Source organism: Lynx canadensis, chromosome B1, assembly GCF_007474595.2.
Source record: "Lynx canadensis isolate LIC74 chromosome B1, mLynCan4.pri.v2, whole genome shotgun sequence".
Lineage (NCBI taxonomy): Eukaryota > Metazoa > Chordata > Mammalia > Carnivora > Felidae > Lynx > Lynx canadensis.
This window is the reverse complement of record NC_044306.2, coordinates 172,571,429-172,598,381: the sequence shown is the minus strand read 5'-3', so window position 1 is coordinate 172,598,381 and position 26,953 is coordinate 172,571,429. Positions and strand designations below refer to the sequence as shown.

General features: G+C 33.4%; 1 protein-coding gene and 1 non-coding gene across 8 annotated transcripts in view; one reads left to right on the top strand and one right to left on the bottom strand.

Annotated features, from left to right (window-relative positions):
* N4BP2 (NEDD4 binding protein 2) overlaps positions 1-26,953 on the top strand; it is an 85,822-nt gene that overhangs the window by 41,974 nt on the left and 16,895 nt on the right. For 6 of the 7 annotated variants that reach the window (XM_032593001.1, XM_030313987.1, XM_030313990.2 and 3 more), the window contains 9 exons: positions 1,845-1,921; positions 6,289-6,444; positions 8,002-10,394; positions 10,996-11,081; positions 11,601-11,646; positions 13,122-13,318; positions 16,089-16,207; positions 20,196-20,334; positions 25,794-25,982. In XM_032593001.1, coding sequence (XP_032448892.1) covers positions 1,845-1,921; positions 6,289-6,444; positions 8,002-10,394; positions 10,996-11,081; positions 11,601-11,646; positions 13,122-13,318; positions 16,089-16,207; positions 20,196-20,334; positions 25,794-25,982 — 3,402 coding nt within the window. Of the gene's footprint in view, positions 1-1,844; positions 1,922-6,288; positions 6,445-8,001; positions 10,395-10,995; positions 11,082-11,600; positions 11,647-13,121; positions 13,319-15,396; positions 15,534-16,088; positions 16,208-20,195; positions 20,335-25,793; positions 25,983-26,953 lie in introns of those variants that run through there. The other variant, XM_032593002.1, reaches the window with a different exon arrangement.
* On the bottom strand, positions 17,883-17,989 carry LOC115513165. Its single transcript, XR_003968588.1, has one exon. It is a non-coding gene; the product is annotated as a U6 spliceosomal RNA (small nuclear RNA).

Genomic DNA, 26,953 nt, shown 5'->3' with positions numbered 1-26,953 from the left:
CCATAAAGGCCCTATCTCCAAATAGAGTCACATGGGGTGAGTGAGGTTTGTAGGGACACAAACATTCAGTCCATAACCAGGTTTTAAGCAGAGTAGTGACGTGATCCATGACACTTAACAGGATTGCTGTAGCCTAGTGCTGAGAATAGACTTGGGGTTGGGGCTGGAGTGGCAAGCATGGAAGCAGAGAGACTAGTTAGAGGGCTGTAGTTGTAATTAATGTGAGAGATCATATAGCTTAGACCAACATGGTGGCAGTGAAAGTGATGATGAGTAGTGATTAGATTCTGGATATATTTTTGAAAGTAAAACCAACTGAATTTCTTGTTGGATTGATATGGATGTGAAAGAGAGGAGTTCAGTGTGACATTAGGGTTGGTTTTTGGCCTGTGTAGTCGGAGGTTGCCATGAGCCGAGAATGATGGCGAAGGGTTTAGATAGAATAGTTTTGGAGTAATGGATTTCAAAAGTTTAGGTTTGAATATGTTAAGTTTGGTGAATAGGTAGTTGGATCTACGAGTCCAGAGGTCAGGAGTGAATTCTGAGCTAAAAATAGGTATTAGAGTCATTAACATATGGGTGATATTCAAAGCCAAGGAATGGGATGATATTACTAAAGAAGTGAGTATAGATTAAGAATAGAGGACCAAGGACTAAGTCAAGGACTAAGCATTCCACTGTGGGAAGAGTTGTGGGTGGAAAAGAAGGACTAGCAAAAAAGACTGAGGACACATTTTAGTGGAGCTGGAGGAAAAGCAAGTATGCAGGAACAAAGTGTCGGGAGAAGGAAGTGGTGAGCTGTGATAAATGCTGCTGAGAGTCAAGTAGGAGAGGACTGAGAATTAACTGTAGCATTTTTCAATGTGGAGGTAATTTGTGGTCTTGATGGGCAGTTTCAGTGGAGTAGCCAATTGGAGTGGGTTTAAGAGAAGTGATGAGAGGAATTGGAGATATAGTGTAGTAATTCTTTTGAAGGCATTTTCCTGCAAAGGGAAGCAGGAAAATGGGGAGCTGGCAGAGGAAAGGGGATTAAGAGTAAGATGGGAGAAATAATTGAATGTGATAAGATTGATTCAAGATGGAGGGAAAAATTGATGATAACTCAGAGGGGAGAATTGCTGAACTTGGTTATTCTTGAGGTGGAGAGAGGAGATTGGATCTAGTGCAGAAGTGTAGGGCATAGCTTTTAGATAATGGTCCTATTAGAGTTTTGAAAAATTGAATGAGCTATTATTTGAAATAGCTTCAAAATTATAAAAGTAATGCATGTATGATAAATATTCAAATTATAAAAAAGAGTGCCAAAAAGTCCTACTCCTTTGAGGTAGATGCTTTTAATAGTATTTTTTAGAATCTTTCCAGAAGTTTTCTATATTGTGTAAAAATGTGTGATTAATTCTTTTTTACCCAAGTGAAAATTATGTATCTTTCTTAACAGTTTATATTGGGGCCTTTTCTTTTTAACACATATAGAACTTTCAAAATTTCTGTATGTATTTTCATTGTTTGGTTGTACCCTCATTTATTTAGCCAGTTGCATATTAGTCACTGTGTTGTCTCCTTTTGCTATTACAAATAATAATGAACTGGATATCTTAGGGGTGTGTGTGTGTGTGTGTGTGTGTGTGTGTGTATTTGCAGTCATATAATAATTTATTAGTAGCATAAATTTCTGGAAGTTAATTGCCGGGTCAATGAGATTGTGCATTTTGCCGATTTAACAAACCCATCACAATTAGATAATCTTTAGGTTCTTTCAGTTAACATGCTATGAATTTGGAAACAATTCCTTTAATTTCATGGAAGTAATTATTTTTAAATACATTTGTCTTTTTTGTACATAGTCTCAAAAACATAAATATAAAGTTCTTTTCCGGGAACCGGACACATGGTGGAAGTTCAAACCAAAGGAACTTGCAAGGTAAAATGTAGAGACCATCTAACACATTTTTAATTTTATGGCAGTGATAGAAAGTCCATCTAGATTTTTTCTCTCTATAAATAATCAATGAAACAAAATAGATTGGATTGCAGCTTTTGTAACAAATTTTGTATTTCCTATAGACTTTCTTTTTCAGTTTTTGAAGAGTTTGTATCTTATTCCTAATACTGAGTTAATAGAAGAATTACAATTGTCTTATATAGTCAGTACTTTATTGCTTATTAATAATATAATGTCAATATTTGAAATTAGAATAGACCCTGGGGATTGGCATATCTGAACCTTGTGCTATGGGAGGAGTAAATCATTGTAGCTGCCTGGTGACTTAGAATACTGAAAGGAAGTGAGGGAGGTATAGGTGGAAAAGGTAGCAGATGTCCAACTATCCAAGTATTGCACTACCCTCCCCTCTCCTTGCCTGTCTCCCAAAACTTATGCTTTTTTATGTGATTGTTTGACTTGAATAAAAATGTTACCCTACGACATGGACACATCATGTGTTTTGCTTTGTGCTCTGTATTCCCTTAGAGATAGGCATAACTGGAATTTGGTCAGGGTATTTTCTTCTTGGTAATTTTAACTAATTTTAATGCTAACTAAAGGGTAACCTAATTTTACTGTATTCATAATGTTGTGCAACCATCACCACTCTGTGATTAGTGAACATTTCCATCACCTCACAAAGAAACCCTGTACCTGCTATTAGTCACTCCCAATTCTCCCTTTCCTTTGGCAAATGTTAATTTGCTTTTCTGTCTCTGTGGATTTGCCTGTTCTGGACATTGCCCAGAAATGGAATCATACAATATGTGGCCTTTTGTGTCTGACATCTTTCACTTAGCATAATGTTTCAAGGTTTTATCCCTATTGTAACATGTATCAGTACTTCCATTCCTTTTTATATGCTTTTGATACATTACTAGATTTGTTTTTTTAATATTTTGTTAAGGATTTTTGCATCTGTATAAATGAGTGACCAGTAATTTTTTCTTCCTTGCCCCTTTCTTTGCCTGGTTTTGATATCATGGTTTTGGGTTGATAAAATTAATTAGAAGGTGTTTCTTCTGTTTCTCTTTTCTGAGTTTATGTGAGTTTGAAAGTTTGATAGAATTTACTTATGAAACTGTCTGGATCTGGTGATTTCTTTGTAAGAAGGTTCAGTTCGAATTTGTCATTACACCAAAGTTTTCAAATTTATTTAGACTTTATTAAAATAATTATAGTATTCTCTTACCTTTACATTTCTGCTGCATCCATACTTACGTTCCTCTTTTTAATCTGAATGCATTTATGTGTGTCTTCTTTTTTTCTTGATTATTCTCACCAGAGATCAGATTTTTTATTAGCCTTTTCAAATAAACATCACTTTGCTTGCTTAATCTTTCTATTATAAGTTTGTTTTATGTTCAATTCACTTCTGCTTCTCTTTTATTCTACTTCGTTTGCTTTTTAAAAAAATCTATTTTGTTTATTCTGTTATTTTTATAAGATTTCATTTGAAAGTTTAGGTTATTTTATATGAGCATTTGATGCTATGAATTTCCCTAGGTACTATGTTTAATGCTCCTAGAATTTTAATATAGAATACTTTCTTTTTATCATTTACTCCCTTATTTGCATTTTGATTAATTTTACTTTTTAACCCTTGGGTTATTTAGAACTATGTTTTAAAATTTCTGAAAAGGTTATTTTTAAATTCATGTTTTTTAAAAAATTCATTTTCAGTTTAACTGTAGTAGGTAAGATTGTACGATTTGTGTGATTACTAATTCTCTGATAGTATAAAAGATACATTTTGTGACCTAGTATATTGTCAGTGTTTTATAAATGTTTCCTGTTTGCTTGATAAAAATATATGCTTTGTTATATATAGTATGTTATAGTATGTTAATATATTATTAAATCATGCCTATTCTGTTGCTCACATCTTTTTAAAAAAATTTGCTTGATGGATTAATGTTTAAGGGAGGAATAAGGAAATCTGCATGAGAGGGTGTGCTGAACTCTCTCTCTGTTATGTTGAGTATGTTCATTTCTTCTTATATAATTCTGCCTATTTTCACTTTATTCTGAGGATATTTTTTAAAGTGCTTAGAAGCTTAAAATTTTTATATCTGTCTAATTGAACCATTTATCCTTGTCAAGTGATTTTCTTTTATCCTTCATGTTAATTTTAGTTATAAAGTTTAATTTGTCTAATATTAATAGAACTACACCAGCTTCCTTTTAGGATTTGAGTGTTATTTCTTTTTCCATACTTTTACTTTTGAACTTTTCAGTGTCTTTACATTTAGGCATATCTCTTATAACTAGTATGATTAGGTTTTCAGAAAACCTCTGTCCATCTTTGGCTTTTTGTTGCTAACCTTAGTTCTTTTATAGTTATTTTGGTTATTCATATAATTGGTCTTGCTTCTTACTGTCTCACTCTGCACTTTCTCTTTATCTCACCTTTCCTGTGATTGTTTTTCTCCTATCGCAGAAAATTATATATTTGACTTCTTTCCCTCCTATTATGCCTTATTTTGGATTTTTTTTCACTGAATGCAAATTTCTTATTTATTTTTTCTTTCTCTATTAATTTGGAAATTATATACACTATTTTTATCCTTTTAATGGTTACATTAAAACTTTTATCATGCAAACTTTAAATTTAAGGTTAAACCATTTTCTTAGCCTTCTCAAAAATAAAAATATTTTCAAACATTTTAACTCTGATACTTACCTGCCTTCCAACTTACGTGCTATGATTGTACAGTGTACAGACAATGTGTGTTTTCACTCATACGGTTATTGCTTTGTCCTTAATTTTTCTTGCATCATAGATCTTTCACCTGGGAATTCCCTTCTGTCTGACATTCATCTTTTAGGAATTTCTTTACAGTATAGTTCTGTTTCATGTCAAACTCATTTTTTTTTTTTAATCTGAAAATTCTTTTATTGCCTTCATTCTTGTAAGATACTTTCACTGGGTGTATAGATTCTAGATTGACAGTTTCTGTTATTGAAGATAACGTTTAATTCTCTTTTGCCTTCCATTACTGTTAAGTCAGCTGTGATTCTAATACTTGGTTTCTTTGTCAGTAACTAGGTTTTTTCTTTCTTTCTTTCTTTCTTTCTTTCTTTCTTTCTTTCTTTCTTTCTTTCTTTTCTGGTTACTTTCAACATCATCTCTTTACCTTTGGTGAATGACAGCTTCAGCACCGTGTTTCTAGTGGATTCCTTATTTATCTTGTTTGGGATTTGTTGGGCTTCAGAGATCAGGGGATTTGTGTCTTTGATCAGTTCTGGAAAATTCTCAGCCATTTTTCTTTAAATTGCTTCTGTCCCATGTACTCTCTTTCTGGGACTTGGATTAGATGTATACTGCCTTTTTGTTCTGTTCTCTATGTCTATGTCTCTTAACTTCTCTTTCATATTTTCTATCTCTGCTTCTCTGTGATCTGAAACCAGACAAGATTGAGGTAGGTAAATATGAAAGCCAGATTTGCCAGCATGGCAAATACTAATTTTAGCCCTGGGATCCAGACACTGAGCCTTGGATCCAACCCAAGATAGGAGTGTTGCAACTGAGATGTTTTCATGAAGATTAAGATCCTTGAGAGACTAAAGCATACCATCTGGCCTCCTGGCAGATGCAAATCCAGACGTTGTATGAAGGAAAGCACTCCCAGTTTAAGGCCTAAGGATCCTTTAATATTAGGTTCAACGGAATATGAGTTCATAAAAATAAAGAAATAAGCTACCATGAGTGAAAGCACAAATACAACAAATTTCATATTTGGATATCCAGAGACTTCAGATACAAGGAATTTTTTTTCTTTGCTTGAACTTAAAATGTATTCAAATATACATTTGCTTAAATTGACTTGGGATTCAGTTTTATTGTAACAGGAGGGCCCTTTGGACATCTAGTCTGCCATAGTGGCCTAAGTGGAAGACTAGTAGAATTTTTTTTACTTACTAGTTAATGATTAAAGTCTTGAAGTAATGGTCATACTCTTATGAAGTTTTTTTTGCAGAGCTTGAGAATAGCTTCTTTTAAAGTTATTAGGATCTGTTGTTTTTTTCCAAGTTGACAAAAGATGTTTGGAAAAGATTATATGGAATGATTTAAAAAATGGTTATTTAAGACATCTTGAATAAGATGAAAATTAGAGTCTGTATATATTGTGTCATGACAAACCAGCTTAGATATTTTTACATATTAGAAATAGAGCATTATTTTGTATACGTTAAAAAAAATGAAAAATATATCATTGTTTTTCTTGGTGTTATGTGTTCCATTTTTTTAAAACTTTAATTACCAATATTTCTTCTACCTTTTTCTGCCCTGGAATTTTTAGGCGTAATATTCATGGGGTAAGCAAAGAAAAAATAACAAGAATGTTGGAACACTATCAGCGTTTTGTTTCAGTGCCAATAATCATGAGTTCTTCAGTTCCAGAGAAAATTGAACGTATTGAGTTGTGTGCATATTCTTGTGAGGACAGAAGTACTAGGTAGGTTAAAGTCCCTGTGTACAAAAATTCAATTTGAAATATAATTTAAAAAATAATTTTGTAGCTTGTGAAATCACTGCCAAATAACTTTAAAAATAAAAATAGATGTTTGTTATTTGTTGAGTTTAGATCATTGTCTTACCTGAAACAAGATGTATATGGTTAGCAAGAGAAGTAAATTTATGTAAGCAATGACATGGGATTTTGTGGGTCATCAGGGTTTTGTGGGTCCATGTTTATACTGTGAATACTCCTGCTTTCTTTGTGTAACTTCCCACTATTCCAATATTTATTGGTTATCGCCTGTCATTATTTTGTGTTTCTTTAGGTATTAGTGAAAATACTCTTTCAAGTTAGTATTATAAAAATTGATTACTAATGAAATGCTTTGAATAAGTAATACAAGTCATAGCCTTTTGAAAGTTTGCAATCCAGCATGGTACTGATTCTGTTAAACATTTAGGACATATAAACAATTGAATAAGTAGGTGAGTTAAAGAATAACCTTAAATATAGATAGAAGTCTAAATCGCCCATACTTTTTAATGATAAGGGCTGGTGAATCTCTATTAAAAAAGGAGATGGGAATAGAAAATTCATAAATGCTCTTTTATTGAGGAGCAGTGTTGCAAAGTGGTTTAGAGCATGGCTCCTGATCTGTTTCCTGGCTTCAAATTCCAAGGCTTTGTAATCTTTGACAAATTATAGAATCTCTCTATACTTCAGCTCTTCATTTCTAAAATGGCAATCATAACACTTTGTTCATAAGAATTTCATAAGGATTATGAATTAATACTTAAAAGGGACTTAGAATAGCATCTGGCATGTAGAAAACTCAGTGTTAGATGTGATTTCACTTAGGAAGCTTCATGAGAGAGGTGGGACTTTGAGAGCTCCTGGAATAAAGAAAGAAAGGAAGATGAGTTGATAAATTGACTAAGGAAAAAGTATTGAAGTTGAAAGTGTAACGATTAGGCAAAAGTGCTGTTGAGTCTGAAATTAACATTGAGGATGGTTTTAAAAATTTAGCAGGTGACATTTCAAATGACAGCTCTCCTCCCTTTCTCTCATTTCTCTTAGTTGTGCAAATCATGTTGACTCTTCGTGACTTTGTAAATGAAGCTTAAGTATTTTCCTCTGTAGCAAATGACAGATGTTAATAGAGGCAGACCTAGTTTCACACATATTAAGCTTAAATGGTTCTGAGAGAAGCCAGGTGTCCTCTTCTGGGAACAAATTTAGAACCTTTAATATTTAATGCATATGAACACCTTAACTGAAAATCTCATGTTTTTTATTCGAAAAAAGTTTGAGTGCTTCCTATATGCCAAGCATTGTGTTAGGTGTTAGGGTTACAATGAAAGGATGTGTTCATAGTGTACTAGGAAAAGATCACGATTAGCTTTTATAATTTTAATTAATGTAGTTTATTTATAGAAGTTTTAGAAGAAATGTTAAGTGTCTTGTCTTTCAGTGAAATGCTTTTTTAATTTAAATCATAATGTTAATAGCAACATTAAGAGACTTCCTTATAATACTGTAAAAAAAATCTTACAGCCCAAGAGACAATGAAGATATTACCTCTGAAAAAGAAGAAAATGTTTTATCCTCATCTTTGAAGCATCTAGAGTTAACTGAAGTGAAGAAACTTGAAGGGACCAAAGAAACTATATTACCTGAGAATGTTACATATCTGTCTAATGCAGATTTAAACAAAGGAAGAAGAGAAATAAGTGGTATGAATCCTAACATTCAGAGTGCTTTCATTCAGGAAGTTTCAGACATGTATTTTTCTGATTCTGAAAGCAAAGGACAAGCAACAGAAAAAAGTGAGAAAGAAGAGCAAGTAGAAATGGCTTCTGAAAAAGAATATAGTAAAACTGATGCTGATAGTTTTGTAGAGAGAGTGTCACCAAGTATTTGCTATGGTGAAAATAATCAAGACTATGATCTTTCAAATACTATACCATTTCAAAATGAAAAATCTTCACCTGGTGAAATATTGGAAGAAAGAGCCATGGTAAAGAAAAAAGCCTTTGGAAAACCAAAAAGCAAATCAACTTTGGAAAAGTTCCCAAGACATGAGCTATCAAATTTTGTTGGTGATTGGCCAGTTGATAAGACTATTGGTCAGAGGACAAAAAGGAACCGAAAAACTGAAAAAACTTCATCTGTACAAAGTGACAAGAAGTATAATCGCCTTCAGACACGCAAAGTATTAGATAATAGTCTATCTGTGAATATTGATCACATCCAGCAGCGAGAATCTCCACATGAAAGTACAGAGGAGGACAAGAAATCACAGTATGATGATGCTTCAGAATCTTTCAGTCACTCTCAGTTTGATCTGTATAAAAATACTGAAAAACAGTCATTCAGCATTGTGGGTGACTGGCCTTCATCTGATTCTTTAGCTCAGAGAGAGCACAGATCAAGAATGCCAAAAGACAGCTTAAAGGAACCCAACCTAGAATTTGGAACTAATGACAGTTTGAATGAAATAGCCTTCTACACAGCACATGAGGCCTGTTGGGGCACAAGCCCTGAAGAACTAAAAACACTGGGTAGTTCCAGTTCTACTCTAGGAAGTTCTGAATCGCTATCCAGTGAAATGGCCTGTGAGAATAAAACTTGTCCAAGTAAAAAGATTCATAGACAAAACACATTGTCTCTTACTTTTACCAATAGTGGGCCAACTATTCCTGGAGTAGTAGGACCACAAACTTTAGCAGAATTTCCAGACGGAAAACTTAAGAAAGTCCCTGGAATAGAAGAAGGCATGTGTACCCAGACTCAACCACAGGATTTTGCTCTCTTATGGAAAATAGAAAAGAATAAAATTAGTGTTTCAGATTCTGTGAGAGTATTAACCGGACGATTAGATGGATTTAAACCAAAAGCTTTCAATATTAACACAAAATTAGACATTCAAGAAACAATTCCATATAGGGTAATGTATGATAAAAGCACATATGTTGAAGAAAGTGAGCTCACCAGTGCTGATGAATCTGAAAATCTTAACATTCTTTGTAAACTCTTTGGGTCCTTTTCATTAGAAGCCCTAAAAGACTTATATGAGAGGTGTAACAAAGATATTATTTGGGCTACAAGCCTTTTGTTGGACTCTGAAACTAAATTATGTGAGGATACTGAATTTGAGAATATCCAAAAATCATACGACGAAGCGCAAATTGGGCCGTTTTCTCTGGGATTAAATTTGAAGGAAATTATTAGCCAAAGAGGAACCTTGGAGGATTCTATTTCTTCTGTGCCAGAATTTGGCCATGGCACTGTTGTCAGTAACACTAATGTGCAGTCTACCTGTGATTCAGAAAAGGGACACTCAGAGCAGGCAGAAATAAGAGCTATCACTACTGAAAAACCAGGATTCATAACAGATTTATTTCCTAATGCCACTACAGATCTAAAGAAGAATACTAATGAAGTACTTCCTGGTAGTCAGGCAGAACTTCCAGGTTTATATAACATTAAGCAGCCTTTTCCAGGGACTCTAAAAGCTACTACTGCTAAAGATGTGAGGGACATGGAGAAGAACCTAGAAGTCACAGAGATTGGAGACAGTATACATTCTTCTTTGAATTTGTCTGATGTTTTAAACTCTGTATCGAGCACTTCAAATCTGGAGTTAAATGAAGAAGTTGATTTTACTGACTCTTTTGAAATAAAGAAAAATGAAAATCTTCCTAAGACTTATGTGAAATTTCCAAACACTGAAGAATTTATGAATGAAGATGAACAGGAAATGGAAAAAATTCTAATGGCTGAGAGTACTTTGTCAGCTGGAGTTAGTGAAGAAGATAAAACTGAGATGTTGAATCCCATGCCAATGATGGCCAAATCTCTGACCATAGACTGTTTGGAATTGGCATTACCTCCTGAGCTGGCTTTTCAGCTCAATGAATTATTTGGCCCTGTTGGTATTGATTCAGGTAAAGAAAAAGATTACCTAAATATGTATCTTTGTGTGAATAGAAACAGATTCAGGGTTCTATCTCCATTTTGAAATTATGTTCTATGTTAACTGAAATATACCTTATTTTTGACACATTTGTTTACAGAGTATTTCAAAAAAATGTAATTTAAAGAAATAGAGAGTATTTATATGGAGTTTGTGTTCATCCCATGCATATGTTGCAAGTTTTCTGGGTATTTACCTCACACTTATTTGCACAGTTGAACCTTTTTGAATCTGTGGTGCTACTCCAGATATACTTAAGGCAAGACTAATTTCTTAGAACACACTTCTTGAAAAGTCTTGACTAATGGAAATGAATATCTTAAATATATTCAGGTAAACTGATGGACAGGAATAACTTAAATATATGAAGCATTGTATAATTGCACCCACCAAGAAGTGTGAAAACAGTGACATAGCACATAAAAAAATTATTCTAGGAGCTTTAGAACTAGAAATACAGGTTAGTAATAATATGAATTAGTTTTATGATGCATAAGGTGGTTGAGTATGTTTTCTCAAAATGTATAATGAGTAATGATTATATTTTCTTTTCTTTTTTCCCTCCTCACAAGGGTCTCTAACAGTTGAGGATTGTGTGGTTCATATAGATCTGAATCTGGCTAAAGTGATTCATGAGAAATGGAAAGAATCTGTAATGGTTGGTAGGCTTCTTTTTATAAAGAGCTCCTTTTGTGTTCACTTTGCTCTTAATAGAATCTGTTGTATGAAAGATTTCTATTGAATTTTGACTTTGAGAGAGAATGAATTTTTATCAGTAAATAGGTTACTGATATTTTTCCTCTTTCTAGTATTTTTGATTATTTCCAGATGGGCCAAATTATATAACTAATGATGGAGCTCAATATGATTATTGACTTTTTTTAAGAGAAAAAATCATAAATAGTTTTTACTCTAAAGACTTGTAGCACTGATTGATTAAATTTCAAAAACTGCTAAAAACAAAACAAAACAAAACCAGCCTAAGAGCTCTGTAAGTGGCAAAAATATATTAAGATAGTCCTACTTCATAATCTTATCTAGTTTTATTGTTTTACTTAGATTTGGCAAGGACAATTGATAGTTTTACAAGGAGAAGTGATTTCTAGAGAAAAATAATATAATCTTATTTTTTAATGCACCCTCCTTTGCCAATCCCCTGTCCTGCATTTGTGTTTAGGAGCGACAAAGACAAGAAGAAGTATCCTCTGGCAAGTTTACGCGAGGTAAAACACATATTTTTACTTCTAATGTTCTTGTCATGATGTTGAAACTTGGTGTATGTGTACGAATTTTAATGCATTATTAAATATACTGCCACAAAATGTGTTACCCAAGAATTTGGATTTGAAATTAAAGTTCTTTCAAAATATTTAACATTTAATATTGAAATAAAATAAAGCTAGAAGAACTAAAAAGCACCTGTAATTAACTTTCATGAGTGCAGTGGACCACCTGCGATGTCCTCTAATATGTATAGTCAGGGTATTGCCTATTTAAGATTTTGTTCTGGTTCGAGAGCACTAACATGTTCATGTGTTTGATTGAGAGCATCATTCAGTTGTTACTTGGTTATTCAAAATTTTTACTGATGTTAATATTATTAGAGCACAAAAGTCAGCCTGCTTTTGTAACATCTGCCAAATTGACAATATTTGATTCCAGACAACTTCTTAGGTAGTGTTGTCAGTGATTAGTGCAGGGTGGCGGACCTGTTAATGGGCCTCCTTTTGTGCACGTTTCCTTCAGATGCCTCTTTTATACGCCTCACACTAGGACTCCAGGTTGAAGATTCTTTGGGTGTGCTTTAGTGGTAGCTTCAAGAGCTAAAGCTATTTGAGAGCTAGAGGTACTGGAAGGGTATCAGAGTTTATGTGGATGGCAGTATCTGCTGTTTCTTTATTCTCTGGGAAAGCAAAGAAGTATAAAATATGCTGCTACCCTTAGAGATGCTGAAATATTATACATTAAATCTTGTTATTGTGAACTTCTTAGAATGTTCAGTTTCTTCCTTGTGTTGAATATATCATTTGTTCAGTATTTATTTGTTGTGTGCCTCTAGTGGGTTGCAGGTTTACCAGAATATTGGTCCTTTCAGTCCTTGGAGTGGCTGAGCAGAGCTGACCAGAGCTACTCTAGCTGGTCACTACCACCGGGCTACAACTCCCTTTGTTTACCAATGTATGTGTGTGTCATTTTTTCTGTGTTGATGTGATTAAAAAAAAAAAAAGGAGTTGGGGGGGGCACTTGGGTAGCTCAGTTGGTTTGATCTTGATTTCAGCTCAGATCATGATCTCCCGGTTCTTGGGATTGAGCCCTTTGTCAATCCACGCTGACAGCACAGAGCCTGCTTGGGATTCTTTCTCCTCTCTCTCTGCCCCTCTCCTCCAGCCTGCACACACTCGCTCTTGCGCGCTCTCTCTCTCTCTCTCAAAATAAATATTAGAAAAAGTGGAAAGTATTGAGTTGATTTACAATGATACCCACATCCTTGCTCATTTGAAACGTTTCTACATTTATACATATGTCTCATTTGCAATTATGTGACTATCTATTTTGAAACCTCAGAGTTACGTTATAGAAGCTAGAAATAAAAAATCATGTTTCTTTGGTCTTTCTGAGGTAGTTGTAACAGAATGAGTAATGCTTAATTTGTATATTTATTGTTGAGGGTCTGACACTATTTATACTGCTTTTGTAGATCCTTCCCTGGTTGGGAGTATTGGTCTTGATAATCCTGAACAAAAGTCATCTCAGAGAACAGGCAAAAAATTACTGAAGACTTTAGCAGCACCTGAAATGCTACCCTTATTGGATCATTGGAACACTCAAACTAAAAAAGTGTCACTCAGAGAAATAATGTCAGAAGAAATTGCCTTACAGGAAAAACATGATTTGGTATGAGTTAGTATTAAGCCTTAACCATTAAGCCTTTGTCTCTGACTCTAGGTTGATTGTATGTTTACTTTGTGATTTTCATTTAATTCTGAATTTTCTAGTCTGGAATCTGTATTTAACCTGATTGAAGTTAATGTTAAAATTGAAAATTGTTTTGAAGTTTGAAGCTGGAGGTTTTTGCCTCTGGGAGATTAGTTGATATTCTATAAAAAAAAAAAAAAAAAAGCCTGTCTGTATGAAACTGTTATTTTAGATTTAATTTTGCAGGTGATTAAGCTGCATTTTTTTGGCTTTTAGTATTTACTTCTATAATTCTTTAATTTTAGAAAAACATGAAAGAAATCTTTCATTTAAAGATAATTTTATTCATAAATCAGTAAAAAGAAATGTTTGTCTTGCTATTAAATAACTATCCCAACTTCAAAACAAAATTTTTTAGAGAATCATTTTAGAAACTTATGAATTTGAATTAAGAAATTGAATACTCTTCTTTTTGTAACTTTCAGTCAAACAAGTTCAAACAGAAACTTTATTTTGAATTTTATTTTTGTTCCTTATTCAGCATATCAGATTTTATGAGGCCATAAGTGAATTTGGTTTCTTTTGCATTTCTTCTCAGCCTTTTTTGGAATTCTGAAAATTAGTATTAGAAAATTTCAAAATCAAAAAGGAAAAGAACTTAGAGGTTATTTAGTCCAGTTCTCAAAGAAAAGAAATAATTCTTTGATGTATCTAAAACATTTTACTTACTTTCTTACTCATTTGACTCTTCAAAAGGAGCACCTTTATATTTGGCTGAAATACATAGAATTGGGGCATAGGAAGAATGATGGGATTCTTCTACCTTCGTATTTATTTTTCCCAGTTATTTTGTGAATTAAATTGGAAATATGTTACCATTGTTGCATGTTTACATAGTCCAAGGAGCAGCCTCTTTGGTAACGTCTTATAATGTAGTGTTCTTTCAAATATCCTCTTCATTTATATATGTAATAAATTGGAGAAATGTATTTTCTTAAAAATAAGGAAATCTCATAACTTATGCCCAAATGGTGTGACACCTTTACCTGGAACTCCATTTTTAATGCTGAAACTATGGTTCTAATCTGTCTTTTAATTAATTTCTCAGTGTAATAGTGAACAAATGAGTACCTTCACTTCCCAACTTAATGCATTTTTCTTTTTTCTATCAGTGAATTTTGCTTATCTTTCTATGGGTTGGGTAAATAGAAGCTGAACTTATTTGGTCCCAAGGATACTTCTCCTTAGGTAGAGCCTCAGTAAGAGAATTTCTTACTTAATGCTTTCTTTTCACTCTTCATCTCCAAAGCAGAAATACACTTTGTATTTTTTTAAGCAAAGAATATAAAATAAACATTAGGTATAATATATGAGTAGAATAAGGTCATGAGTTTTCAGTTCATTGATGAGACCTTAGGATTTGTAGTTTAGAAACTCTGTGACCTGGTAGGGTGCTAGTAAATCTGATCACTGAATTTTTTAGTAAATTCAGATTATAATGTGTATCTTAAATAAAACATGAAATATTTTTAATTCTTGAGGTGGCTTGTTTCCGTTACTCTTGTGATGTGTGATGTGTTCAGCTTTACCAGTCCCTTTTACTGGTCAGATTGTCACCTGTTGTGAATCCTCTTTTATTGTTGTTTGGTGTTATAAATGACCTAAATATGTTAAGGTTGTCCTAGATGATTGCAATTTTTATATTTTCAGAGTCACCTTTGAAATTTTATAGGAAGTTATTTTTCAGATATTAGCATCTTGCTAGCAAACAAAAATATTCTGTACCTACATCACAACGTCAACAAATTGTCTCAGAGTTAGAAATCACTTTAAGAATGTTTACCATATTCCTAGGTTAGAATTTAAAAAGCACATTTTTAAGAAAGTTCTTTAGTTTGGCAATTTAAATGGATCCAATTGTAACTTGTGAGAAAACAACAATTAGTGACAGGTCTCATACAGTTATTTTGGAGTAAATATGTTTGTGAAAATTTTTAAAATTGTGAATTTTAAGATTTTCTGTCAACCTGAATTTGCAACTTATTTGTACATTGTAGTTTCTGCCCATTGAGGAGAATATGTTTTTGAGGACGTTGTTCACAGCATCACACAGTGTCCCTTTTATGAGGACCCATGGGAGAAATTTCTCTCAGGTCTCAGTACCAGAAAAAGCTGTACTTCTCCTGAGCAACTGGTTTGTTTTTATTTTATGGACACTGAGAATCTTTGTTTCCCCCTTTGCTTTGGCCACTAAGAAGCTCAGAACTGAATTTGTGGCCCATCTTTAGCAATTGTACAGGATTTTATGGCATGCATTTATATACTAATTTTATTTGCTAGCTTTATCCTATATTCTTACTTTACTCTCTGACTTCTTCATTTATTTATATCCTGTTTATATATGTGTACATACATCTTCATCTGTTTTATATAATATGTCTGAATATGCTGGGTATGTATATGTGAGAGTATGTGTATATTTATATACACTTGCACACATATATGTACTTGTGTGATTGTGTGTGTATATCAAAGAACAGCTTCAAATATTTTGCAAAAAATGGGATATAAATAAATAGTGCAAGAATACTTATATTACTAATTTCAGTCTTTAATCAGTGAAGAAAGTCTGTGATTGCTTTTAAATGATTAATCTTTTTGCAACAAAATAACCATGCTTTTGGATCAGCATGATTAGTGTTATAAATTCCATCTGAAGGATGATTTTTGTCTTTTTTGTTTGTTTTAGAAAAGGGAGGCACTTATGTTTGAAAAAGATTGTGCCACTAAACTAAAGGAGAAGCAGCTTTTTAAGATATTTCCAGCTATTAACCAAAATTTTCTGGTGGACATTTTCAAGGACCACAAGTGAGTGATAGGATTATCTATAATTTCTATTGTGATGTCATTGACAGTGTATTATTTTAATTTTTCTGATAAAAAGTAATCAGTATATTATAAACAATTAAATGCAATGTACATAATGCAGAAAGTGAGCAGGTTTTGGAAACTGGTTTATAGGCCTCAGTTTTTTTCTCATATATATACTAATGTGTGTGTGCTTTGTATGTGTAAGCCAAATTTTTTTTTTTTTTTTTTTTTTTGGATAAAGGCTTTCTGTGTTATATGTACTGATAGTGTAATCCACCCTGGATGTTAATAATCTCTAAAAGTTTTGGGATCATGATGGTTAAAATATTTCATTGTTGTTTAAATTTTAATTTTGTGGATTACTAGGAAGGTTGAACCTTTTCAATTAATTTATTTTTCTATTTATTGCTTACCTTTGCCTGTTTTCCATTTGGTTCTTTGTATTTCTTCATTTGTGAGAGCTCATTTTATATGTTATATGTAGTTATCTTTGTTTCTATAGATTATAATTATTATTTTACACTGATACTTAGCTTTTAACCTGGCATATAGTCACTTTGGGCATATACATGTTTTAATTCATATGTTTTATCAGAAAATCATTTCCTTTATTGTTTCCGAGTTTAATGTCATTTTAGGAAGTCTGTCCTTCCCCAATATTATAAAAATATTTTCTTCAGTGTTTTTAATAGTTAAAAAGTTTTAAATAATCTAGTATTTCCCATTTATCCAGGAGTTTTAAGTTTTCAAAATCCTCTAAATTTTGTGTATGGTATGAGGTAGAGATTTAACTTAATTGTTTTTCCAAATAAGCAACTGGATGAATAGATTATCTTCACCCACTGATATAAAATACAACCACTATTATTTGCTAAATTCCAAAATATACATTTTCCTTTAAAGATTTTTCAGTTCCGTTGAGCTCTTCGTTTGGTCCTGGGTTTCCACCATATTGTTTTAATTATCGTAGTGTTACACACAATGTTTGATGTTTGGCATGTTAGGAATACTTCTGGTTTGAATAATATATATTTCAATCTTAATATATTTCTTAAATTTGTATTTTGGCAAGAGATGTTTTGAATAGATGCCTTTTTATAACTGAGAATCTAATATGGATTTTTCTTTAGTTTATTAGTGTATTTCAATCACAATAGATTTCTAGAATAAAACCTATTTTACCTTCAGATTTTTATTTTTGATTTTTTTCTTTAAATGCAGTTTAAGAATTGATTTCAGGATTTTTGCACCAGCAATTAAATGAGATTGGTCTGTGATTTTCTGTTCTTGTGTTCTCTTTGGCATATTTTTGGTTTCAGAGTTTTATTTAGTATTAGACTTAGTAAAGTAACCTGGAAAGACTGCTGTTTTTCTGTATGCTCTAGAAAGTTTAAGTAAATTAGTACTTTGAAGGTTCTGGAGTTGTACCTTTTCAGAGAGAAGGTCTTCAGAATCTTTCACTATCTTAAGGTTATTGCTTTATTCAGATTGCTTTTTTCATGAGTCTGTTCTGCTGGTTTGTTAGAAAATCAGTTTTACCTTAGTTTTCAATCTTATTATTGTTAAGTTATATGTAATATTATTTGATAATTAAAAACACTGTTGTGTGTTTGATTGTATTCCTTTTTCTTTTCCTAATGTTTTTATTTTTCTGTGTTCTGTTTTTGCTCTTTATCAGATTGGCCCTTTTACGAATTTGCATGTTACCCTTGTGCAGGCGACATGCAAATCTTCTCTGTATCTTTCCAATGTTAGTATATGTGCTGCTGGAGCGAGCACCAGATTGATCCTTTTAAAGAACAAGCTCTTCTTTTATTGATCAAAGTCTATTTTATATTTGTAATCATTTATTTTTGTTTTTAATTTTTGGCAATTCCTTTCTATTTTTGATAATTCCTTTCTCTTAAAATTTGTTGATGTATTTTCAACTTTTTGGCTAGTTTGTTTCCTTTCAGTCTTTAATAACAAATACACTTACGGGCATTAATTTTTTCTTTCTATCATGTTTTTATATATATGTAATACTTTGATTTTGATATGTAGTATTTTCGTTTTTATTATTTTTAAATTTTTTTTTTTTCAACGTTTATTTATTTTTGGGACAGAGAGAGACAGAGCATAAACGGGGGAGGGGCAGAGAGAGAGGGAAACACAGAATCGGAAACAGGCTCCAGGCTCTGAGCCATCAGCCCAGAGCCCGACGCGGGGCTCGAACTCACGGACCGCGAGATCGTGACCTGGCTGAAGTCGGACGCTTAACCGACTGCGCCACCCAGGCGCCCCCGTTTTTATTATTTTTAAAATAATCTCTAATTCAGATTGATTTTCTCATTTACCCAAGGCTTTTTAATTTTCTAAATGGTTTAATGGCTTTGGTGGTGAGTGGGGTGAGGGTTATTGCATTTATTTTGTTTTGTTTTTTTGAGGTACAAGAATGTGGCCTGGAAGAGTTCTTTTTGAAATTTAAGATTTTCTTTGTGCTTTAATACATGATCAGTTTTTATAAATATTACATGAAAGTGCTTTTGAAAAAGAATATTCTCTGCTGAGTATGTAGAGTTCTAAACATGTCACTTAAATCAAGTTTTTAATGTTATTATTCCAATCCACAATTTCCCTATTTGTTTTTGCTACCTAACTTGCTGTTTTCTTAGAGTTATGTGTTAAAATCTCCCCAGGGGGTGGGGTGGGGGGTGGGCATGGGGATTAGGGGAGTGGCACTGGTATATGGCAACTCTCCTTTATAGGGACCTGGGGCAAGAAGGCCAGTTGTAAAAAACCTAGAGTTGTGGGTCCCCAGACAAGGTAAGGGGGACGGAGTGAGTCCTTCCTGGGGATGCCCACAGTGATAGGTTAGTCTGGCCCATCAGGGTAGATGGTCAATTGCCTCCATTTGTTTTCCAGCAGCTGTATAATTTTTTCAGTTAGCAGTAGCTTCACCATCATCCTGGTAAGAAGGGTAAGTGGGTTCAGTTACTGAGAATATGCCTACAGTACAATGTTCCAGGGCCATATCCTCTAGCATCACTAATGGAAGATACTGCCTTCCAGCCCCATGAGTAAGGAAGCCCGTAATTTTAAGGGCTATTTAGGATGTGGATAGTTGCTGGTAGCTTCTACCCCTAGGAACCTCTGTTTGTTTTGTTGAGCATATCTGAGGCAGCAAGATCAGGGCTAAAGTGGAATTGGTAGTTCAAAATGGTTCTCCATCAACAGTTGTCTTCATTAAATTGAAGAAGAACAAAATGTCACACTACTTAGGGGAACTATCACATTTGACAAATATTCCTTTCTTGTCAGCTCTTAATTACCTGGTCATTGGAAGAGATCAGAGGCATATAGCCTGAAATAATGAGCAGTATAAAATCATTTATAATTTGCTTTGAAATGAGTTTCTTTAGATATTGGAACATGAGTGTTTCAAGTCTTTGTCAATTTGTAGAATTTGATACTGCCTGCAATATAGAATCACTGTGAAAATATGCATGAATAATTAGGGGTGAGAGGTAGGATAGTGTTTTACTTTTTCCTTTCTGTGTCCCTGCTTAGAGTTTCTCTGACTAGAACCTTACGGTTTAAGTAAAAAGTAAAATTTGACACAATAAAAATGTCAGTTTAAAGATCTTTTGTCTGTGTTTGATGTTTGAAGGAAGCTGAAACCATGTGTGAATCCAGCAAGGGACCTAAGAAGTATAGGTGATAAAATGAAAGTAAGGTTTGTTGTGGATAATCAATCTGTAATAAAAGATCAGACAGTGAATTAATTATCAATATGTTACCTTTTGGTATTAATTTACAGAAATTAGTTTTGGGGGGCTTATTGTTTCCTTCTTATCACTCTTGAGTCTTTGAGATACATAAAGTTAGTGTTTAAAACTTAGAAATGAGCCAATTTTTCATATTTTAAAATGTTTGAAGTGTTGCTTATGTTAATGTTTTCATATAACTTTTTTTTTATTGACATCATATTTATAACTCTCTACAGCTATTCATTAGAACACACAGTCCAGTTTCTAAACTGCGTTCTTGAAGGAGACCCTGTGAAAACAGTTGTAGCGCAAGAGTTTGCTCATCAAAATGAGAATGTCACTTCTCATGCTACACAGAAATCTAAGGAGAAAAAGGTATAGAGTTACTTATTTTTTATTATAAAGTAAATAATTTCATATGAAAATGTAATTGGTTTGTTGATGTAATTTAATGATTATTTCTCACATTTTAACTAGATTGGAAATTTAACCACCAGTAGCATATTTCATTTAGGTGGGATATCTGTTCAAAATAATGAATTTGTAGCCGATTATGATTTTTTATTCAATGTCATTGTATATGGTAAGCACTTGAATTTCTATAACTTTCTGTATAGACTCTACACAGTAGCATATGGGGCTTAGTTGAATAACGGTGGGGTGGTACTATGGTGGGTTTTAGGATGTAAATATGTTAAATATCTAGGCAGAAAATTTTAACTATTTGAGAATCTGCCAAATTTTTATCCAAAGTGGCTCTACCATTTTATGTTCCCACCAGCAATGTATGAGGGTTACAATTTACCCACATCATCTCTGGCACTTGTTAATATCTGTCTTTTTGATTATAGCCATCTTAGTGGCTATGAAGTTGTCCTAAGTGTACATGGGATTTGTTTTAATCAGATATGGTAAGATACCTAGACATGGAAATGTTATGAAGGAAGAAATTTATTATACCCACAGATCTCTAGAAACAGGAGGTATGGCCTGCCATACAGGGCCACCTGGAGAAGAACCAGGGTCAGTCAGGAGACAGGGAGCAGAGTGGAAATGTGGGCAAGAGCCTTTTTTGTGGTTTCTGTGGGGAGGAATAGGTGAGGCAGGGTAAACAGGTTTAAGATTGGCTAGTTTGAACAGTTTCAGCGGGCTCTGGGGAGTAGGAACTGTCCCTGGTGTTCTGGTATCTGGCATGGGTGATTAGACAATGTGGATGGTGACCCTGAGGTTGAGAACCCCATAAAGGAAGTAGTTGAGGGTATGAACTCTAGGTTGGTGGGTTTACATATGTAAGGTATGCTAGCAGATGAGTTGTTTGCTATCTCTCAGAATTGGCTAACCCCAGGGTTGGGGGTACTGCCTCTCTAGGGGTTAGCAAGGCCCTGGATGTCAAAGCATCAGAAAACAGGAAATAAAAGAAATGGTTAATAAAGAATCTCCTTGTCATTTTGATCTGCACTAGTCTTCAGGGAAGACTAGTGATGTTGAACACTTTTTCATGTGCTTATTGGACATTTGTATATCTTCTTTGAAGAAATGTCTATTTATATTCCTTGCCCATTAAAAAAAGGTTTTTTATTTTTGAGTTGTATGAGTTCTTTATATATTCTAGATACGAGTCCCTTACCAGACATGTGATTTGTAAAATTTCTCTCATGTTGAGGGTTGTCTTTTTGCTCTTGATGGTGTCTTTTATTTGAAGCACAAGAGTTTTAATTTTGATGATGTGCAGTTTATCTTTTTTTCTTTTGTTGCTTGTACTTTTGGTGTCATATTTAAGAAACCATTGCCTAATCCAAGGTCGTGAAGTGTTTTTGTTTTTCATGTTATATAGTAATTTTTTTGTTGTTTGTTTTTATATTTTCTTCTAAAATATAGTTTTATAGTTTTAGTGCTTGTCATGTTTAGATCTTTGATCCATTTTGAGTTAATTCTTTAAAAAAATTTCTTTTAATGTTTATTTTTGAGAGGGGAGGGAGGGAGAGAAAGAGAGAGAGAGACTGAGCGTGAGCGGGGGAGGGGCAGAGAGACACACACACACACACACACACACACACACACACACACACACACACAGATTCTGAAGCAGGCTCCAGGCTCTGAGCTGTCAGCACAGAGCCTGATGTGGAGCTTGAACTCACGAACTGTGAGATCATGACCTGAGCCGAAGTCGAATACTTAACCAACTGAACCACCCAGGCTCCCCTGAGTTAATTTTGTATATGGTGTATGTAGATAGGTATCCAAGTTCATTCTTTTGCATGCAGATATCCAGTTGTCACAGCACCGCTTGTAGCAAAGATTGTTCTTGCCCCATTTAATTTTCTTAGCACCCTAGTTGAAAATGAATTGACTATAAGTTTATTGCTAGACTGTCATTTCTGTTCCATTGATCTGTATGTCTGTCATCATACCAGTTTCACACTGCCTTGATTACTGTAGGTTAGTAGTTAAGATTTAAATAGGGAAGTGTGAGTTTCCAACTGTGTTCTTTTCTCAAGATTGTTTTGCCTCTTCTGGTCCCTTTGTAGTTCTCAACTTGCCATTTTCTGCAAAGAGGGTTTTGTTTTGTTTTGTTTTTTTGTTTTTGTTTTTTTTTTTAGTTTATTTATTTATTTATTTTTAGTAATCTCTACACCCAATATGGGGCTTGAATTTATGACCCTCTTATCAAGAGCATGCTCTTTCAACTGAGCCAGCTGGAATTTTTATGTGAAATGTATTGAGTCTGTAGATTAACTTGAGGTGTATTGCCAGCTTAACAATATTGTGTTTGGTCCATGAACATGGAGTATCTTTCAATTTACTTAGGTCTTAATTTCTTCAACATTGTATTGTAGTTTTGAGTGTAAATTTTGCATGTGTTTTGTTAAATTTATTTCTAAGTTACTTTATTCTTTTTGATGCAGTTTTAATTAAGTTGTTTTCTTAATTTTATTTTTGGATTGAACATTATAAGTGCATAGAAATATAATTGATTTTGTATATAAATTTTGTGTTAGCTTCAGGCTTTTTTTTTTTATCATCTGTTATTTTTATTAATTAAGACCACCAGGGATAACTTGTGTTCAATATATCACCATCACTTTATTGATATATAGGATTCAGTTAATTTTTGTATTCATGTGATCTGTTAGTGCTAAATATGCCTGTGTTCATCATAGATAGATAGGTATAGTATTTCATAAGATGCAGAGAGGATACAAGTTGATGATGAGACTGTCAAGGCCAAGTGGGAATGAAGATTATTTCTTCTTTCTCCTGATAATAGAGCAAGGGACTTTGGGTCATTATGGTGATAGAGGAGGTGATGAGAAGAAGGTGTGCCTGCTCAAAATGGCAGATGTTCAAATAAGAAAAGTAGATTTTGTGAGTTATGTAGACATTGGCCAAAAGGTAGACTTTAAGTTATTCTGAGGATTATTCTTAGCTTTTTTTCACAAAATATAGGCAGGTATCATAATGCTGATAAAAATATTTTAACATTTGTGAGCAGAATACTCTGTCTTTGATATCCTAGGACCCGAAGGGACCACAGATACTAAAGGGGAGTATCCTGGTATCAGTAATATTTTGGCTTATCTATTTTCAAGGAACTAGCATTTAAAACTGTGTTTTATTAATACTACTATTTTTCCTTTTACCCTTTAATAAAACTTATAAGTTTGTTAACCATGGGAAATGGTTTTGGTATTATAGTACATAAGTGGCACTAATGAGGTGAATTCTTAGGAAGCATATATTTCACTTGGCCCTTGTTAATGAGGTTATAATAAACCATATCAGTATGAAGTGGATATAAAAAAATCATAGTTTTATTTTGAAAAAGGGTAGCTATTTGAGAAAGTATCTCTCATTATATACTGTTTTTTTTTCTTTTTAAAAGAATAAGAAATAAAGGGTCTCTTCCCAGAGAACCAAATGTGATTTGCATTTTTTAGTATGAACACCAACAGAGACTCTAATGCTATGAAACATTTATGTTCATACTGTAAGCACTGTGGCTTTTCAAAAGTCATGGAAAGCATTTTTATTAACCCCTCCTTTAAAATGTTTGATTTTTACCAGAGATTCAAGCCATCTACTCATGGAATATTTAAACATTAATATGAAACAAGCTTGTGATTAAGTACGGGCAAGAGTGACAAAAGGATGTGTGTGGGTCCTATGAATATTCTGATGTGAGAGAGAACCTTGTGTTCTTTCATAAAATAAGTTGGGTATTTGTTGTGAAAGTAAATCAACTGTGTATTTACAGATTTTTGACTTTGGTAGTGAGTTGGAGGATGATGATATCTTTATTCTTTAACTTGTTTTAAACCTCTAGAATTCTAGGGGCTAAATAAGCAAAGTGTAATGAGTAAAAAGAATATATAGTCAATTACTATATTTTAGACCAGTTTCCCTCCCCCCCCCAACCTTTTGTGACTTCTGACTCTACTTACAGGCAGGAAATTTGAAAAAATGGTCAATTGGTAATATGTGTATTATATAATATATACATATAATTTAAATGTAATATTTAATATATATTAAATGATATTACCTTAAAAAATTAAAGTGGCATTTTCTTAAAGATTGTAGAGTACCTTATAATTATAATCTTTGATAATATTTCTAATTTAATGACAATTTTCAGTTTTTAGAAATTTAACAACGTATACCATTTAATTTACTTTCAGTTATATCAGAAAAGCATGATTTGTTTAAGATATTGAAGATTATATTTTTTGGGGGGATTTTGGGATTGAGTTTATATAAAATGTTCATTAAATTACTTCGTATGGCACCTGATACTTGGAATTCTTTTAAGCTTTTAAAAAAATCCATTTAAACTATAATAATTAATCCCCACTCCTGCCCCACAGTGACACACTAAGAAACATAGATCACTGTTTGCGAGCAGTTGTCTGCAAATAGCACTTTAAAGTATGTGATAAATGAAAAACCAAACTGGACATAGAAGTCACTATATTTTGCTGTTTTTTAAACACTGACTTTTGATATTTTAGACACATCTTCAGAAACATGCAATTTTCTATTTGGTGGGGAGTATTTGAGGCATAATTATTTTCAGTACTTTGTGTTTTAGAGTTACTTTTGCTTGTATAATTTAAGGGTGTATTTTGGATGACAATTACTTGATAGATGATTTTTCAAAAGGCTCAGAAGTCAACACTACCATAGTGGCTAGTTGGTAGTGACCTGCCCCATAAACCTACTTATAATTTTTACTGTTAGCTATGGTCACTCTATATGCCCTTCTGTTTTAAAAAGAATACTATTTAATTATTTTATTGATTGTTTTTTAAAACACATAAATTGAAATATGCCATTACTACCTTCAATGATTAGACTTTTTGAATGGGTTTACAAACTAGAATTTGGTAAATTTTGCATTTGATAAATGAGTGTTATTCTTTGAATAGTGTGTGTTTTCTCTTTTGGCTTGATTTTGTGACCTAATTACATTTTGATAATTTTAGAGAACTTTTCAACATCTTCTAAGATAAGAGTGGTTAAAGGAGAGGTACCCTATAGCATGAAAAAATGATAGTCACGAAATTCATGACTTACTAGGTAGACTCTGGGGAGAGTCTGTTTTCTGAGAAGAAAGACAAATGATAGAGGGGCGCCTGGCTGGCTCAGTTAGTAGAGCATGCAACTCTTGATCTCAGAATTGTGGGTTAGAGCCCCACTTTGGGTATAGAGATTACTTAAAATTAAAATCTTAAAAAAAATAGTAGAGCCCAATTTTCACATACATTTTCTGAAGGTAAAGCCTGTATTTTTCTACTTTCTTTGTATTTTACTCATTGTGTAACATCTTACAGACCAAGAAATCGAAAGAGACTGAAGATATACCAAGTGAACCATCTTTCCAGGATTTTGAGTATCCAGAGTATAATGACTACAGGGCAGAGGCTTTCCTTCATCAACAGAAGAGAATGGAATGCTACAGCAAAGCAAAAGAAGCTTATCGGATGGGGAAAAAACACGTTGCCACGTTTTATGCCCAGCAGGTAAAAAGGAAAACTGATTACTGTTTCTTTCTTTGTCCCTTACGATGTCTGAATAATCTTAAAGCAGGTGATACTCGTATTGTGACTAGATCAAGTTATTCTGGGGACTGTAGATTATATAGGTGACATAAGGTATCCTGATATATAAGAAATGTATGGTTCTGAGAATTATGTCTCCTTTGAAATGCTCAATTTCTGTGGTTCCTTTTGCATTTATGACTTACATGAATTACTTTTTATTCTGACAGTCCATATTTTCTTTTAGGTTAAATTCTGTCATTCAGTACTACTTCTAAACAGATACAGGTTTTCTGAAGGAAAGACAGCAGAATGTTAATATTGACCACCTCAGGGTGGAATTACAGAGACCTTGTGCTTTCTATCATGTTTGAATTTTTAGTAATGTTATCACTTAAAAAAAATTTTTTTTTAATTTTTATTTATTTTTGAGAGACAGAGAGAGAAAGCGAGCAGGGGAGGGACAGAGAGAGGGAGACACAGAATCTGAAGCAGGCTCCAGGCTCTGACCTGTCAGCACAGAGCCTGATGCGGGGCTTGAACCCGCGGACCATGAGCTCATGAACTGAGCTGAAGTTGGACACTTAACCGACTGAGCCATCCAGGCATCCCAGTAATGTATCACTTTTATGGTCTGAAAAAGAAAGTTACATTAATATCTTTCAGGGAAGTAAAATTTCTACTCAGGCTTATTGGACATGGTATTACAAGAAACCTGATTTCCTTTTTAGCTTTGTGGTTCCATATGGCTTACTTTTTGTGATTGTGTAAAGAAAGACATCAAACTGGTATAACCGCATGAGTCCCAATAACAAACCTTGAGAGATGGCTTCAGGGGTAACCACAGGGTGTTGAAAGGGATGAGGCCAGGATTATCAAAGGATAATCTAATGGATTTCTTCTTGAGAAGGGTTTATTTAAGTTTTCCTCATCTATGATTTTTGGATCAGGAA